Raw genomic sequence first — 18,081 nt, 5'->3', positions numbered from 1 at the left:
CAATTTTGGCCCTCAGTCAATTTGAGTTTGACACCCCTGGGATAAGGTGATTAGGGAAGAGGGAACGTGAACAATAGTGATAGTGGTTAGAGGGGACTTTGGGCCATCTTGAATGCAAACAGTGGCAATGAATGAAGTATAATTTAACACGTAAAAAAAAATAGGCATTCGGTAATAGGTAGGTAATATTGGATGTCGATAGATGCCATAACAACTTTCATTAAATGCAATCGTATCGAGTGGATGGTGTGGCTGACCCTGGTGCGTCGCGAGGGCTTCAGGGGAGGTACATTGTGCGCAGCATGCGTGCATCTGTGTGTGTGTGTCTGTGTGTGTGTCTGTGTGTGTGTCTGTGTGTGTGTGTGTGTGTCTGTGTGTGTGTGTCTGTGTGTGTGTGTGTCTGTGTCTGTGTCTGTGTGTGTGTGTGTGTCTGTCTGTGTGTCTGTCTGTGTGTCTGTCTGTGTGTCTGTCTGTGTGTCTGTGTGTGTGTCTGTGTGTGTGTCTGTGTGTGTGTGTGTGTGTGTGTCTGTGTGTGAGTGTGTCTGTGTGTGAGTGTGTCTGTGTGTGAGTGTGTCTGTGAGTGTGTCTGTGAGTGTGTCTGTGAGTGTGTGTTACCTTAGGCTATGTCTGGCGAGGTCTTAATGCGAAATACATAGTTCTCAGTGTGTGTGCATCTGTGTGCGTTTGTTACCAGAGTTGGTGTCTTGCCAGGGCTCTAGGCAAAGTACATAGTTCTCAATGTGTGTGTGGGTGTTTGTGTGTGTGTGGTACCTCTAGGCGAAGTACATCATTCTCAGTGTGTGTGTGTGTGTGTGTGTGTATTACCTCTAGGCGAAGTATATGGTTCTCAGCGTGTGTGTGTGTGTGTGTGTGTGTGTGTGTGTGTGTGTGTGTGTGTGTGTGTGTGTGTGTGTGTGTGTGTGTGCATTACCTCTAGGCGAAGTACATGGTTCTCACCGTGTGTGTGTGTGTGTATTACCTCTAGGCGAAGTACATGGTTCTCAGCGTGTGTGAGTGTGTGTGTGTGTCAGGGTGCCTACAGATATTCCTAGGTTGAATTTACTACCTTTTACTACCTCCAATTTTTTTTTTTACTACCATTACAACATCGATCTTAAACTGACTACAGAAATGAAATAGCTTTCCAAATCCTATTAATAACACAAATTAATAATGTTTTTTATAATTTAACAAGTTCATCATTGAGTGTATGTGTTAGTACAAGTTATTGCAGGTATGTTTCAAACATTTCTCAACAATTCGCCATTTATAATGGTTAACTAATAGTGCAGTGCACTTTTAACAGAAGAAGTCGCTCTTCTCAGGAGGAGTAGGAGGAGAGAAAGTACCAGCAGTGCACCTTGAAGTGGATTCCTGCAGTCAATGTCGACCAGGGCTCTGCTAACTTTTTTGCGCTGGTTGCACTGGTGCGTCTAAAAATTGTTTTCAGGTGCACCAGCACAAAATCTAGGTGCACCCAAATGCCCCCCAACACCTGTGTGTGAGAGTCTGTGTGTGTGTGTGTCTTTAGCAGAATCAGAGAAAATACTACACAGGATATGACAAAAAAGACAGTCATTATAGTTATGGCAAAGTTTTCGTGATTTGGATAGGGAACACAGAATCCATAACCAGCCTTGACTACCCCTTAAGCCTAAGGCACCTGCAAAAAACGCCTGCTGAACGCCTAAGCCAGGGATGTCAAACTGAAATCAAAATTAAAATAACTTAAAATTCATTATTTTTTAAAAGGGACTACAATTTCACATTAAAAAACACTCATATGGTAGCTAGATCGATAGATAAGTTGATTTTGTTTGTTTAGGTGGAAACCGAGGTGAACTTGGATTTGCCCTTCCCCATTCTGGATCGCTCCGAATGATGATTGTGGCATCTTAGCAAGCGCTTCGAACAGAAGCGTCTGCGTCTCTCTATCGTCACACTCTCTCTCTGTCTCGGTGCATGAAGGATGCCTTGTCGACAGATGCCTTGTCGACAGCTATCAAAAACATCTGCGATTTCCCGGGAGACTTCGCGTGTCAACTCTTGACAGTGACTGAAACGGCCCATTCTTTGCGCTTGAACCTTCCGCGTGAATTCTATCAGTGGCCGCTGCTGTTTGCATTTCGTTTCCCTCGTTACCCTCTCGTCCGTTTCAAAACTCCCTGATTTGGTTGAGCACCACCTCGCTAGTCGTTAGCACATTATGAACTCGGGTAGTCGAACATGTTATTTTGAAAAGTCGGGCTGCCTATCAGCGCAAGGTGCAAGGGGTAGAAAGCCAGAGCAGCGGAGTTGAAGTTCCAAAAACTTTTTTTATTTTTTGATGGGCTAATACCTACTAGCACTACTGCAGAATGACTAATGGCCATTAAAATGGCGTTTAGCATTGTCAATTCATTTTGTGTTTGGCTGGATGCACCGGTGAAAAAACATTCAGCCTCGCATTCTTTTACTCGACCGATTTGTTACATTTACCACCAATATTACGCACCATGTTACGCACCAATTTCCACCGCTTCTAACTTCATTGGTATTGTATGAACAACAGCTAATCTCACACAGACAGTCATCATGGAATTCATGAAATTATGTTTAGCAGACCTTTCACTGTTTCACATCCAACCAGTTTAGTCGCGTCTTGCAGAACGTAGGCTACAAAATGCCTAGCTGGCAGCTTCTGTGGCGCTGCTGATGTCTGACGCCTGTCAGTCAGCTGCTAGTTAACAACTACCGGTAGTATTAGCACAAAGCTAAATCAGTTCACCCAGCGTCCGTCCTTGCCGCTGCATAAAAATCAATTTGCCGAGATTTGAGATCATGGGATAAAGGAATCCAACAAATTGGAAAACAAATAAGACCATGTTGTAGGGAGTCAGGGAAAATTACTACCAGTTGAGATGTGGCTTACTACCTTTTACTACCTTTTACTGGTCATTATTTTGGACTTTTTCATTTACTACCTTTTACTACTTTTTACTACCCCGCGGGCACCCTGGTGTGTGTGTATTACCTCTAGGCGAAGTACATGCGTCTCAGCGTGTGTGTGTGTGTGTGTGTGTGTGTGTGCATTACCTCTAGGCGAAGTACATGGTTCTCAGCGTGTGTGTGTGTGTGTGTGTGTGTGTGTGTGTATTACCTCTAGGCGAAGTACATGGTTCTCAGCGTGTGTGTGTGTGTGTGTGTGTGTGTGTGTATTACCTCTAGGCGAAGTACATGGTTCTCAGCGTGTCCTGGTGGATCTGCACCGCCTTGGCCAGCGCCTGCTGGTCCCGCCCGTTACTCTGGCCCGACGTGTGGCTGCCCTCAGCACTGCAACACACAAGAGACAACGTTATGGTGTGTGTAGTGTGTGTGTGTGTGTGTGTGTGTGTGTGTGTGTGTGTGTGTGTGTGTGTGTGTGTGTGTGTGTGTGTGTGGGGTGTGTAAGCGCGCGTGTGAGTCCATTACTTTGGCCCATGATCAACACCTTCAGTGAATGGCCGTAATTGTATACAGATTCTCTGACATGACCATGTCAAGTGTGTGTGTGCGTGGTTTTTGTTGGGTGTATGGCTGCCGCCTGCATCGAGGGTCAAGCGCAGGGTAGAGGATGCCTCTATGTAACACCATTATCTAATTTACCACAATGGAATAAAGAGCACCACTTCAGTTTAAGCAGGCTGCAGTGTGTGTGTGTGTGTGTGTGTGTGTGTGTGTGTGTGTGTGTGTGTGTGTGTGTGTGTGTGTGTGTGTGTGACTATGAATAACATTTTGTTGACTTGGTGTGGGCAAAGCAACCCAAGTAGCATTATCTGGCTATCGCGACTGTAAGTCTCTTCAAGACTTCAATCTGGCCTGGCAAACCCATCTACAACATTGCACAGTTCAGCCAACAGGTGAGTGAAGAGGGTGAGTGGGATTCAATTAACCTGCAACCCCCTAACCAGAGAGAGTAGAGAGAGAGAGAGAGGTTCCATTGGCCCATTGTTTCCGGGTTCTATTATTGCAAGGGGGAGGGGGGGGATCCCCCTTTAGGCAGACCTAGGCAGACCTAAGGACTGTTCTATTCAATGCTAGGAGTATTATGACACGCCCCTTTAGGCAGACCGGAACCTGGTCACGTTATGTGCCCATAGCAACCTATTACATTGGCATATCTCTATATACTTAAAGAATCTCTGACTTAACCAAAACCACTAGGCCCACAGCTGCCCCTGGACACGTCCTTTGCATCTTCCACATACAAATGTTGCTGGTGGCTTGCCTGGCCGAGACTTAAAGTTGCTATAGCTGTACAGGTCTGTGGCGGCTTTTCATGTCTGGTAAGAGACGGAGTGGAAGTGGAGTAGGTTTTTGAAAACACAAAGTCAATTCATGTAACTTGTGTGTGTGTTAGCCCAGTGGAGTGTCACTCACCTGTTGTGCTCCACCAGGTGGTAACGGATGCGGAAGGCCACCAAGTGAACGTAGGTGTGTGTGCGTGCGTGTGTGGTGTGTGTGTGTGTGTGTGTGTGTTTGTGTGTGTGTGCGTGCGTGCGTGCGTGCGTGCGTGCGCTCACCTGTCGTGCTCCTTGTCCACCAGGTGGTATCGGGCGCGGAAGGCCACCAGGTGAGCGTAGTAGGCGGGCGCGGGGATGGAGACGGAGCGCGTGCAGCGCACGTAGGTGTGGCACAGCTGGTAGGTCAGCACCTGTAGCTCGTCAGATGTGAAGTGGTTGTCGTCCCACAGCACATGGTAGTGGGAGGGCCGACTGGTACCCTGAGGGGGAGAAAGAAGGAAAGAAAGAAAGAAAGAAAGAAAGAAAGAAAGAAAGAAAGAAAGAAAGAGAGCATGGGTGTAAGTTTGTGGGGTGAGCGAGTGTGTGTGATGAGTTGTATAGTGTGTATAAGAAGTGGTTGTCGTCTGACAACAAGCGGTAGGGAAAGGGTTAAACCACTCTGCATCATGCATCCACCACTAGACCTCAGGGATTAAAGCAAAAAAAAGTCATCTGACTGAACTTTTTTTACCGGTTAGGCACCCGATCGAGTATCACTCCGTAACCCAACGAAAACCAATGTAGCCAGGCTCTGCCCTCATAACGAAACATACACTGGTTTTATGCAAGGAACGGTGCCAGAGCCAACACTAGGCATAGGCAGACAGGGCAGTCGCCTAGAGCAGAATAGGCCTATGTCTTGAGGGCGCCAGTAAAACCAAAAAGTGCCACAAAATCAGAACTTCAACCAACATAAAACTTTACACTTCACATTAACAATGAATATTCATTATACACTCAGTAGGCCTATATACACACTCAGTATGAATGTACCTGTAGGTACTAGATCAGATGTGCTCAATCAGATGTAGGCCTACAATGCTATGTTTACAGATGCCAATTTCTAAATACAAGAAAAAGGAAAGAGGGAAAGGGGCAGGCCTAGGCCACCAGATTGACTAGAAATGGCCGAGAATGGAGGGATAATGGATACTAATACTATATCAGACTGCAAACATTGAACTGCAATTTGGTTCATGTTTTGGTTATTTCCTCTTATATCTACCCATTATTTATGAATTGTTCACAACATTATGCAGAATGGATTCACAATGAGTGTTGCTTCAAAATGGTCTAGCTGATATCATAGAATTATTGATTTGGAATTGCAATGCGTTGATACAGTGATCCCATTATGGGTTTTTTTTAGTAGTAGGCTATATTTTTCTTTCCCATCAGAATGGACAAACACTGTTCTGGTGAAAGCACTGGTGCGCATTGCTTGCAGTATTTCTGACATTTAAAAAAATAATGCACTGGTCATAGCAATCAGAGGGAGAAAACTAGTTGTTGGTTATTTTGTATGTTTTTCACTATTCGTCCTGTAGTCTACCTCTTGTGTTCTACCGTTTTGAAAACCTATGGCTACCGGTACTTTTTTGCTTCTCGATGTGCGGTGCCAGGCACACGCTTACCATTGATTTAAAAAACGTCCCCGATTCCTACACGCACTCGTGTTCTCTCCTACAAGCGGACACGACACAGTCACAGACATACGTCTATCGTTTAACAAAAGTAACACACTTTCCCAAGCTTGTCGCGCAACTTTCCACTCGAATCAAGGACAAACCACCCACCCATCAGTCCTGAGTGCGCAGTGCGCAAATAACTGAACTGAAACGAAGCGTATAGTCCGAGAAGATGGGCACAGACGTTTAGCCACTCAAAAACAAGCACACACACAACTGTTGCTGCACACTACTCCAGTTAGCAAAAATAGCATCACACAGTAGCCTACAACAAGCCTTTGAAAGTGAAAGAAACACCGAAACGGCATTTATTGACCATGAGTCCACCCATCAGAACACTGTTTCCCAGAGCAAGACGTGGCATAAAATATTGGCTCTGCCAGGGATATCCTCCGTGACCCCTGTAAAATGCAACCCATTTTTAACTTATTTCTTAAAATATTATATCGGCAACAACAAAGTTAATATGCTATGATTACAAATTAGACTGTACATTATCCGTTGTCAGAAAGACCAACTAGAGCTAGTTCTACACGTAGCCAGTCAAACGCGCTAAACTTTGAGTGATGAAAGGCATGGTATTACGCTGGCATATCCTAGCTAGCTGCCAATGATAGCCGTCCCATTAGAGCTATGAATAATGTTAGTAAAAGTCACAATGCTTAAAATGCAACCCCTTCATGAAAAGGACATCATGCGCAGTCGAAGTGAACTATTCATTTTTTTTCTAACTATCCGCCACGGCAGGTGCAATGATAATGGAAACATACGTGTCCTACCTTCTTCAAGCTATGCATTCCATGCATATGCATTATTAGCCCATATTGGAATATCAGTCCAACTCATTTAATGATTGTCATTTCATGGCACTTTAAACATAGTATTGCACTTATTTTCTTTTCTGCCATCAGCAACAATGTTGGCTATTTGTTTTTTAATCTCTCGCGCTGCGCCGCAACCGAATTGCTGACCGCTCGTGTACTTTTTTTTTTTTTTGGAACACGGATGAAAAGGGGATGGCTCAAAACTACTGAGATAATCTGTTGTATGACACCACCGGTGATGGCGCGTGTATAACTAAATCCGTACACCAAACACACCTCTCCTTCCCTTCTCATGACCAGGAGTGCTCTCGATTTGAGTTCAGTTGGAAAGTAAAAATTGTAAATTAATTGACATGAATTATAAAGACGGAAATCCGTCCAAACGAAAATCCAGTTGACGGAAATCCGTCATAGCGACGGAAAACTTTAATCCCTGTAGACCTGAGTAGATGAGTACCTGGATGCCTGAAAATGTACCACATGAGTGCCTAAGATCAAAACGCTGAGAATTAAGTTGCTTTACAGCTGGAGTTTTTTCACAGTTTTTTATCCTTGATCAATGGGTCATCTCCAATACACCTGCCAGTTTAGGTGTGTGAATAACACCAACAGCAACACCAACACTAGTCATAAGTAATACATGGATGCCACTAGCCATAAGCAGCCACCTGGATTGGCAGCAAAACAACACTTGTCATAAGTAGTACCTGGATGCCAGCATGACTGCAGAGGTAGAAGTCAAACTCTGAGGGGTGGGTGATCTTGGTGTCCACCGTGGTGCCAGCGGGGATGTTGCCACTCTTCCCAACCTGAACAAAATCAAGTTATTTAAATTAAATCAAATTAAATCAAAGCAGGCATTTACAGAGAAGAATACAAAGCAAAAAGAAGTCATAATATGATGTGACCAAAGATTATGGAAATGTTAAAATACCAATTCCTGTCAGTAAAAATAGTACAGCCACAATATTAGCATCCACAGACTGTCTTTGCAGCCCCCTAATTTTGGGTTTGGTGGCTTGCCTCAAGAATGAGGACGATTGTGCCACTACCAGTACCATCACTACAAGCAAAAATACAGGAGTATACCCACAAATATAAAAAGATCCTCAATTCCTACAGCACACAACAAAAAAAACCCTGCCATGCTAAGTGGCAGAATTTGTTCTTCATTAAGTGAAATAATGAAGCACAATCAATCAATTCTCACCCAATATGCTTCACAGAGGGCAGGTAAGTACTCCCTCTCATTGCAGCTCAACCGTGAGGGCCAACAGCCCATTGACTCACCATGTCATGCTCACAGAGAGAACATGATCTATTCACCCTCCCATGCACATGATCTATTCACCCTCCCATCCATGCACTTACACTGTTTTCAGGCCGACCAGAACGATGCCGGTGCCTGCACCAGTTACGTTCGGCACCAATTTTGCCAATCTCGTCTCCAATTTGCCACGGCCCCCTTAGCACAGCCTTGCGGCCACGAGTCCAACGCACCCGGTCGTTGCAGCCCCTGCAGAGTAGTCTCGTGTGGTGCTTCTTCTGTACAACTACGAAGGAGGACCCGTAGCTCACTCACCAACCCTCTCATGCACAGAGGACCTCCAGCCCTTTCACTCACCCTCTTGCTGCACTTGCCCTTTCGGCTAAGCACTGCCCCCAATCAGGGTATTTTTAAAGTAATACTTAAAAAGGTATTTAGCTGTTCTTTTCATACCAAAATGACACCCTTTTGAATAGATGAATAGAGGCTGCATATTAGAGTACCGGTAGTAGAGTTTATGGTTTTAGGTACTTTACGGCTCCAGAAAGGTCGATTCAAAGTGCTTCACAAAGCATACCCAGCCCAGTGACTCACCCTCTCGTTGCGGTCCATGCAGAATAGCCTGGTGTGGTGCCTCTTCTGTACCACTACGAAGGTGATGCCCGGCTGGTAGTCCTTCTCCAGCTTAATGCAGGCCTCTCGAATCGCCAGCAGCTCATGCTGCAACACCTGCCAATCATCATCATCATCGTCAAAATTATCATCATCATCATAATCATCATAGTCATCATCGTCATAGTCATCAGAGGACTCAAGGTCCAATTTCAAGAAGAAACACACATACATGAATAATAAAAAAGATGATTATAATAATGGTAATAAATAAGAATACATGCACATAATATAGGGCGTACAGAATTATTAGGTTTTCTGACCAGATCATCATCTGTGCATATTTTCCAACACCAAGCTGTATGAACATGAAAACCTATTGGATTTAAGTATTCCAGGTCATGCACATTTATGAAACAAGCGAAGGTATGATCAAAGGAGCCTAATAATTATGCACACCTGATATAGGGTGTTGGGCTTCTTAGATCACACATTCAATGCTTAAATCCAACAGGTTTTCATGTTCATACAGATCAGTGTTGGAAAATATGCATAAAAAGGAAAATATGGTAAATAAAACTTGTTTGCCTAATACTAGTATAATAATGTATTACTAATAATAACAACAATAATACACTGTGTAAATACAAACCATATAAAACCCAATCACCAGACAGTCAATAATATTGCCGTAACAATAACAACAAGAGTCTGCCCAACGTAATGTAATGTAATATCAAGAAAAAATTGCATTGGTCAAACGCTGTGGGATGGTCAATACTTCAAAAGAAAGAAGCTTATTGCAAACTAATTAGACTTTTTGCTTTTTTTATTCAGAGAGAACAACACCTTTCGCCTCCGTGTGTCATGACCTCTTTTATAAACTTCCTTCTTTTGTGTGTTGAACACTCCTGCGTCTACCAGCACCTAGAAGCTGCTAGCCAGGCTGCTGGCAGAGAGAGTAGAGAGAGAGAGGTTCCATTGGCCCATTGTTTCCGGGTTCTATTATTGCAAGGGGGAGGGGGGAAATCCCCCTTTAGGCAGACCTAGACAGATCTAAGGACTATTCTATTCAATGCTAGGAGTATTATGACACGCCCCTTTAGGCAGACCAGAACCTGATCATGTTAGGTGCCCATAGCAACCTATTACAGTGGCATATCTCTATATGCTTTAAGAATCTCTGCTGCTGGTGTCTGACCTGGTTGAACTGTCCCTCGGAGATGCCGTCGCGGTAGTAGATGATGCGCGTGGGCTTGAAGCGGGTGGACTTGTAGAACTGGATGAGCAGCTCGCGCACCATGGTGGCCAGGTCCTGGATGAGGTCCTGCCTGTGCTGCTGCACGCGCACCGTGGCACAGTAGCGACTCGGGTGGGCATCCATACTACCCACCACCTGGAAGGAGGGAGAGGGGGGGAGAGAGAGAGAGAGAGAGAGAGAGAGAGAGAGAGAGAGAGAGAGAGAGAGAGAGAGAGAGAGAGAGTGAGAGTGAGAGTGAGAGTGAGAGATAGAGATAGAGATAGAGATAGAGATAGAGTTTTCATTGTCTCGAGTGGGCAAGGCATCCATACTGCCAACCACCTGCAACCAAGTTTGGGAACCAGTTGTGTAGTGAGGGCCGTGTTGGGGTGCAGCGAGGTTGCCTTACCGCGGCGATGGAGGGCTTCTTGCCGTCTCCCGCAGGTGGGTGGGTAACGTCTGCCCCCAGGAAGATGACAGGCTGCTGGAACACCAGGGGCCTGCACACATCACCACACAATGGACAACAATGCTTATTACCATTGCTTATTTTTAAATCCGAAACAACTTACAAATGCTACATGCTATTGGTTACACTCCCTGGAGGAACGTGGGGTTAGGTGCCTTGCTTGAGGGCACTTCAACCATGGATGGAGGTGTAGGAAGGGGTAAGGGCGGGAGTCGAGCCTGCAACCCTGTGATGTACAATCCAACTTCCTAATGACACCATGGCTGCCCATGTTTAAGGTGACAGGCTGATAGACGGGTCTGGACTGGTAATTGGGCATACGTAGTTAATGTAAAGAAGGTGGACCACTGGAGCAACTCCGAAAAAAATGAAGTGATTCAAATACATGCATCACAAAGAAAAAGATTGGGTGCAGAACTAGCAAAGTCACATGAAAACGGAAAATTAACAGAACATTAAAGTAAACAGTAAACATGAAAATAAACAGAACATTAAAAGTAAACAGTACACATGTTTATGAAAATAACCAGTACATTTAAGTAAGAGAAACGGAAGCTTGGCGTCACTGATTTTATTTTCTGACCCAAATACACCCCATGTTCCTGTGGAAACGTGACTTTAATGGCCACTGACCTGCCCTGTGGTAGCAGGATGTTGTTGACTCCACCCAGCTTGACGTTGATCTTGAGGCAGAGGTTGGAGAGGGTCTGCGGCGTAGTCTTCAGCACGTTCTTCACCTGCACACACTGGGTGGCCATGCCCAGCACCGTGTCCCCAACACGCTTCACCTCCGCTACAGGTGGACATTACATTACATTGACATTAAATATTCATTCATCATACACACTGGCCATTTTTAAAAAAACATTTTTTAGTAAAGAAGAAAAAAATAACATTGCTGGGGAACAGAGTGCAAGAGAAGCTCACCGTAGACTGGCGTCTTGCCCGGGAGGATGACGACCACCAGCTGTAGGCCCTGATAAGTGTACTTGAGGTGCTTGAACATGGGCTCCACGCTGTCCGCCCCCTGGGCGTACTTGCAGAAGCACGGCTGGCCCTGGATGGGCATGCCCGCGTCCCTGGAGATCTTTCGCAGCTGGTCTGTGAACGCCCTGGAAGGAAGAGGGAAAACAAACACACACACACACACCAATTACTTCATATTCTTGCGTTTTGTCTGTTCGTTTATTGTGATTTCTTTTATTTACTTTTATTGAGTAGTACAAAGCACACATGCAGGAACGGGCAATTACTTTCTATTCCTGTGATGTTTTAACGTACCACTCCATAAAAAAGTTCAGAAAGATCACAACAAACAAACAAAAAAACAGAAAGGAAATCATAAGTGCACACATTTACACAGCCAGTCACTATGAAAACACTACTTTATCGCCCCCTGTTGGTCGGTTTTGTTTTTAACCAATGATCAGATCTGACAAGTGACAATGTATCGACATTTAACCGTCAGCTTTGTCGGATGTAAGTTCATGAAGAATACATCACGGATATATTAGTTGTTGATGTCACATTTTCCAGAAGCAGTGTGTGACCATGGGCTTGAGGAATAGAGATAAAACATTGGTTGAGACACTTTTCAGAAGCAGTACATGACCTGTGTTTGCGCTTTGGATTTTGTTTCTCATTTAGCAATTTGTCTAGTTGCCAATGGAAAATTGCATTACAACCAACAAAGTATTTAACACAGTTAGCAACTACGGTTTCGGAAAAAAGGCACCCCCGAGCTGTGCACTTACTTGAGTAGCAGTTCCGTACACTGCCTCTGGGGGGCGAAGCAGGCGATGGCCCACACCTTGATCTCGATGCCCGTGTGGAACTGCTTGTTCCTCATGTCCCACACACCCTGGATCGGCGTGGCTATTGCTTTATTCTGAGGGCAAAACTAAACCAATTAGGTGAGATTATTCTGGACAAAGCATCAGATGTTAGAGATTTTTCTCTGAAATCAGTTGGGTGTGGCTATTCAATTCCTTACCCGTCCCCCGTAGAGGATCGATGGCGCCTGTAGGACGCGTCCGATCACCTCAGTCATCTCGTCTCTCACCATCACGCCAAACTCGCGCACGTAAGGATCAGTGTTAAAGTTGGCACTTCTCATCTGGAGGAAGAGTGAATCATGTTAATGGGCTAAACATAGAAAAACTCAAGAGATTGGTCGAAAAGGGTGTCATCAGACCTATTACATTTCCATTCTTCTACACCACTGTGCCATGGCTTTTTCACATGTCAGGTACAATCCATTCAATGTATTTGAAGCAGTCGCAAGTAGCATCCAGTGGCATAGATTAGACATTAGACAACATACTAGGGCTTTGACTTGTGCCCCAAAATCATAGTCGAAGTTCGTTTCTAAATTAAAAACGATATTCGAATATATTCGAATATTTATCCATATTTTTTACCATTAAAATTGCCCCAGTTAGACCTGATGTCAAGCTGAAGTTGTTCTTTCCCCCAGTCAGTGACTAGTAAAAAAGGCTATTCCAACCAGAGATGTAGCCTAATGGCCCATTAACAACATGCATTCAACCATTATTGTTTAGCAATCGTTCAGCACTTATAAGAAGACGGTACTTAGAGGTGTGAATGCAGATTAAAACATGGCAAAGCTAGCAGCCATGTCAAACTTGTAGCCCAAGTTAAAATTTGAATTGGATCATATGGGAATCATGAGAATTGAGCACACAGCACCAATATCAACAAATATTTATTTTCTATCACTAATGACGGACATTTAGGTAGTGTGCTTGTAGGTCCAGGTAAGATGACTGCCTCGTCTAAAAACGAACATTACACAAACTAGCAGTGCGCTAAAAGCATGCTAACAAAATCATCACCTAGAGTCTGCCTGATCTGACACCCAGACCAACGAAGCTAATTTGGTCCAAATCCAAAAAAACAAGAAGTTATTATCTTACTCTTGGCGTAATCACAGGTACTTGTGGGTTGAATCACATAATTCCAGAAACTCGTCAACAACTCCAGAAAGTAATGTGATGATGCTTTGTTTATTAACTGTAGCCATTCACTTGAATGGAACTCTGCTGCACTCATCTGCTTGTTAATGCATTGCGGACTCTGGGGGAGACTGCCTGCCGCAAGTGTCCTGCTACGGAACACAGAGAGATGAGCCACGCACGCGACTCTCCTCAACACAGCTGTAGTGATTAACCAGCCATGGAAAAAATAAATTGAGACTGTGAATTGCGATGTTTACAAGGAAATAATTTTAATCAATAACAATGAAATACCCAAAAAAGCAATACCCATGTCAGATTCGAATATTAATGGCCAATTAATATTCGTTCGAATGTCTCGAATTTTCTTAACATTCGACTTATATTCGAATATCGAATATCGAAGTCAAAGGCTTACAACATACCCACCACCGTTTCCTACCTGAAACTTCAAAAAAAAAAAAAAAGGAACTTTGTTTGACTCCATAGTGAAAATGCTAATTGGCGTAACATTGAGCTAATCAAGCTAAGGACTAGAGGACTCATTTTTCAGGAGCTCATAAGGGCTTGAGATGGTGAAATTAGAAAGAGCAGCTAGAACTTTCCTCTAGACCTCTAGGGGGTGGTGTGGTGTGGTGTGGTGGTTCATTGGCAGTGGACCTTGAGGAGGCTGTCTGCTGTGCCGGGTTGTCTAGTGTTTATCCTGGAGCGCTCGTAACCACAAATGGCCAAGTGCGCTTAGGGACCCTGCTCAAATCCGGCCCAAGATCATTTTCCCACCCCTATCCCGTCCCCCTCTCTCTCCCACTCACTTCCTGTTATGGCTCCACTTCACAAACAAAAGGCAAAAAAACATGCATTTCTTTTTTTTTAAAAAGGTCCAGGGCTTGTGTGCAAGATACACACTTACGACTGAGTATATTCCAAGTATGTGGTCTATTTACAGTACAACGTCAAAATGTGCAAAAAGCTTTTGCGCTGCCACTGCTGGGATAATTCATAAGACAAGAGACATTTCATTCAAGTGAAATTTCATTCACGTACGGGTTACGAATTCGCCCTGGATCATTTCCCAGCCCTACCCCAGTTATCCTCTCGCTCCCTCTCTCTCTCATTACCCGTCTACTCTTCACCGTCTTTATCGAATAAAGACAAAAAAGAAAACAATTTCAAATCATAAATAGATAACGCAGGGTTTGACTCTTTAATGGCCTTTCCTAGGTGGCCATGGGACAAGAGGCCAGTTGTAACAAAAAAAGGAGCACACCTAGCATCAAGTGTCTTTTATTTCAAATTATTAGTTCAAAAGTAGCACAATGAAGAGGGCAAACACCAAAATGTGTCTGTACAAATTAGAGACACTTGATGCAGGTGCGCCCCCCTTCTTCTTGGTCATATTTGAGGTCATCATTTGGGCCAGCACCCTCAACGTAATGAATGAGCCCTGAGTGAAGCCTGTTCCTAGCAGCTACAATTGACAAGTAGCCAATGGGTGATGAGAGAGGAGAGCGGTGGTGGTAGTGACTCACCAGTTTGCTGATCTCGTCCTGGCGGTCGGGCGCCGAGCGGGCAGTGGCACGAATCATAGTGGAGGTCTGATTGTCCGTCAGCTTCTTGATGCACCTCTGGCCTGCCACTATGTTGCACACCTGGAGAGAGGAGATAAGTTTGTCACATGCATAGAAAAAAAAGTGAAATACAGAGTTTTCCAGTGATGCTGTGCACAGGTGTGTGTGCGTTTGTGTGTAAAACGGTAAGACAACAATCAAGGCACCAGTTTAATCATGTTTAATCGTTCATTCACTACACAACTAATATTGTACTGTTTGTAATGCATTGTGTAATGCAATAAACTGACCTCCAGGGGCAGGTAGGTGTGCTATATGTAATGCATTGTAATGTAATGTAATATATTGTAATGGTTGGTAGTAAACTAACCTCCAGGGGCAGGTAGGTGCACTAAATGTAATGTATTGTAATGCATTGTATTGTATTGTAATGCATTGTCATGTATTGTAATGCATTGTCATGTATTGTAATGTATTGTAATGGGTTGGTGGTAAACTGACCTCCAGGGGCAGGTAGGTGTGCTTCTGCTCCTGTCCCACCTGCAGGCAGGGCAGATGAGGGTACCTCAGCACCAGCTTGTACTTGTCCTTGAAGTACTGCGCTACAGTGCATTCAATGGTCTGGCCATTCTCCTGCTGTAGGGGAAAACTGGACACATGGCAACAACACACAAGAGTCAGCACCAGAGGGGTATACCAAGAAGCTGGTTCAGGAGTAAACCAGGTGAAGTTAAGAGGTAAATCTAACGGAAGAGCCTGTAGTCCTCATTCTCTTAGGAAGGACAGGGCAGTGGTTCCCAAACTGGAAGGGGTCGCAGACAGAAGGGACTGTTTGCAAACAACTTTTACATACATTTTTAGTACAATATTCACCTTTGTATTCAACAATATTCATAGTAACAATATTCACCTTTAGCAAAAAAATATGCTTTTGTATTATGTAATGGGTAAAATGTTTTTGCATTTGGAAAATGGGAGATGGGGTTCGAGAAAATATTCTTGGGTGCAAAACGGAGTCCCAGCAGAAAAAAGTTTGGGAACCACTGTGATGGGGCATGACAGTCAAACTAATTATTAATTGCTGCCTGCAGTGAACAAACATGGTGGCCGTGTTAAACAACTTATCAGGTTGTGTCAACACCGCAGGGCAGGACAGAGCAGGTAAGTGTTTCTAACAGCATATCAGTGTGAGAGACGATTACAGCATTACACCTTTCTATCCACATTATTACCCTGCCTATTACAGAGCTTGGCGTGCTCTCTCAGCATTTCCTGTGTGCCAGTTCCGGCAGAGAAACTTTAGATGGAGAAGGTTCACAGGTGGAAGTTGCTTGTTACTGCCAACTAGCTGCAGTACCCCCACAGACAAGTGAAAAAAGAATGGGTTTCAAAGGAGCTGCAAACAACAATATTTTTTTTCCTCGCAGAGTATTTTGTAGAATTGTTTTGCACCACTTTTGCGCGTATTATTATATACTGGGTCAGCAAGCTGTATTTATGAGATCAAATCCATATACATTAGCAGAATGCTAGCAAGTACAGTTTGAAATCTTCCATCCCTGCTGGAAAAACTAAACACCCAAAAAATTGACAATACAGCCTCTTACATAATACCAGCCATAGTTCTTCACAATAATGTTTTATTTATGATGTCTGTGACTAGAAGTTGCAGTAGAATATATTTTAGCATTATGTCCTATGGACATTTTCCATTCCATTCAATTTCCACTTTCCTGCGTTCACCAACAGGCTTGCGACTAGGCGGAATTGCAAGATTATTTGCTACAATGGGAACTAATCACATTGAGTCTTCTACTTTCTCTGGTTCTGGTTAGGCTACCCATTGCCCTTCTGAATGATTTAGCACCAGCAACCGCTAGCAAAGTAGTAATGTCACTGCTCTTGCAACCGTTGATTATCAGGTGGATGGTCTTAAAAACAGATTTTTTTCTAGAGCCAGTAAAGGCATTATGACCTTCTGTTGAGAGTTAAGAACGACAGAAAGAAATGAAATGAGAGAAGGAGTGTCATCTTACGTCTGATGGCTAGCGGGTCTTCTGGTGACGTTGCACACCCTGTACTTCCTCTTCATCTGGCCACAGTGAGTGATCTCCACCTTAAGGCCTAAGAACAACAGCAACAAAATCATTGGTTACAGTCCCTTGATTAAGGGCACGTCAGACATTGAGTGGGGTAGGGAGAGGTACGGTGGGATTCGACCCAGCAAGCCTCTGATCCAAAGCCCACCTCCTTAACCATTAGGCCATGGCTGCCCCAGCATGCAAATACAGGTAAGCTCACCTAATATCACATTTTATTTGTATTATATCAGTTCACACTCAGAGTGTAACCGAACATATTAATGTAAGCATGTATCCCTTTTTACCCATTGGCCATCTTACGTTTAAAATACCTGTAGAGAGTAAGGCCGTCATAATGCAATAAAGTCCCATTACAGCTGCCATTTTCAGGAATGGCAATTTGCATTTGCAACGACAAAATTCAAATCACAATTCAACTTGGTACAAATCAGGTGTAGTGCCCTTTCAGCGCCCTTTCAAATCAAGTGTAGCGCCGCATCATCATGCCCACTCTTACTGAAGGTGACACAAGTATACTGTTCACCACAGATTTTTGCTTAGGCAGTAACTTTAAAAAATATATGCTAAAGGCTTTACATTCAGGGTTCTTAAACATTTTCACTTATTCAAAAACTTAGCAAGCAAAGCAAATTATCATTTTCCAGAATTTTTCCTGGAACTGGAAAATTATTTTTAATTTATAACTTTTCCAAGTTTTTCATGTCCATGGGAGCCCCATTTCTTTGCCTTCATTACGAATATGAAAGTTACGATTACGACAGTGATGTGGTAGAGTTGGGAAGTAAAAGTAAGGCTGCCGCTGGACTCCGAGTAAACCCGGGCAAGTGGGTTATGTACACAACACTCGGACAGGTCAGAACCACAAGGTTTTGTTTGTGGCAAATCATTACTTACCTTTGATTTCCTTAGTAAACTTGACTCTCTGGGAATCGGTTAAGGGCTTCTGTTGCTCCTCAATGCTTTTGAAATCCAGAACTTCACACATGAACTCAATTACAGGCTGGGCTTTGTAGAAAGCAGTGGCGGAAACTGAAA

General features: G+C 43.9%; 1 protein-coding gene across 2 annotated transcripts in view; it reads right to left on the bottom strand.

Annotated features, from left to right (window-relative positions):
• Window positions 1-18,081, bottom strand: part of ago2 (argonaute RISC catalytic component 2) — a 33,229-nt gene that overhangs the window by 6,109 nt on the left and 9,039 nt on the right. Inside the window, exons 6-19 of one of the 2 annotated variants that reach the window (XM_063185799.1) lie at window positions 17,941-18,075; window positions 16,981-17,068; window positions 15,446-15,593; window positions 14,906-15,025; window positions 12,395-12,517; window positions 12,156-12,301; window positions 11,329-11,513; window positions 11,035-11,194; window positions 10,342-10,432; window positions 9,894-10,088; window positions 8,675-8,809; window positions 7,521-7,622; window positions 4,542-4,741; window positions 3,202-3,312 (exon numbers count right to left, since the gene is read on the bottom strand). In XM_063185799.1, coding sequence (XP_063041869.1) covers window positions 3,204-3,312; window positions 4,542-4,741; window positions 7,521-7,622; window positions 8,675-8,809; window positions 9,894-10,088; window positions 10,342-10,432; window positions 11,035-11,194; window positions 11,329-11,513; window positions 12,156-12,301; window positions 12,395-12,517; window positions 14,906-15,025; window positions 15,446-15,593; window positions 16,981-17,068; window positions 17,941-18,075 — 1,937 coding nt within the window. In that variant the 3' untranslated portion in view covers window positions 3,202-3,203. The remainder of the gene's footprint in view (window positions 1-3,201; window positions 3,313-4,541; window positions 4,742-7,520; window positions 7,623-8,674; window positions 8,810-9,893; window positions 10,089-10,341; window positions 10,433-11,034; window positions 11,195-11,328; window positions 11,514-12,155; window positions 12,302-12,394; window positions 12,518-14,905; window positions 15,026-15,445; window positions 15,594-16,980; window positions 17,069-17,940; window positions 18,076-18,081) is intronic. The other variant, XM_063185800.1, reaches the window with a different exon arrangement.

This window comes from Engraulis encrasicolus, chromosome 20 (genome assembly GCF_034702125.1).
Source record: "Engraulis encrasicolus isolate BLACKSEA-1 chromosome 20, IST_EnEncr_1.0, whole genome shotgun sequence".
Classification (NCBI taxonomy): domain Eukaryota; kingdom Metazoa; phylum Chordata; class Actinopteri; order Clupeiformes; family Engraulidae; genus Engraulis; species Engraulis encrasicolus.
Note: the sequence above shows the minus strand (reverse complement) of the source record. Positions and strands in the feature narration are given on the sequence as shown.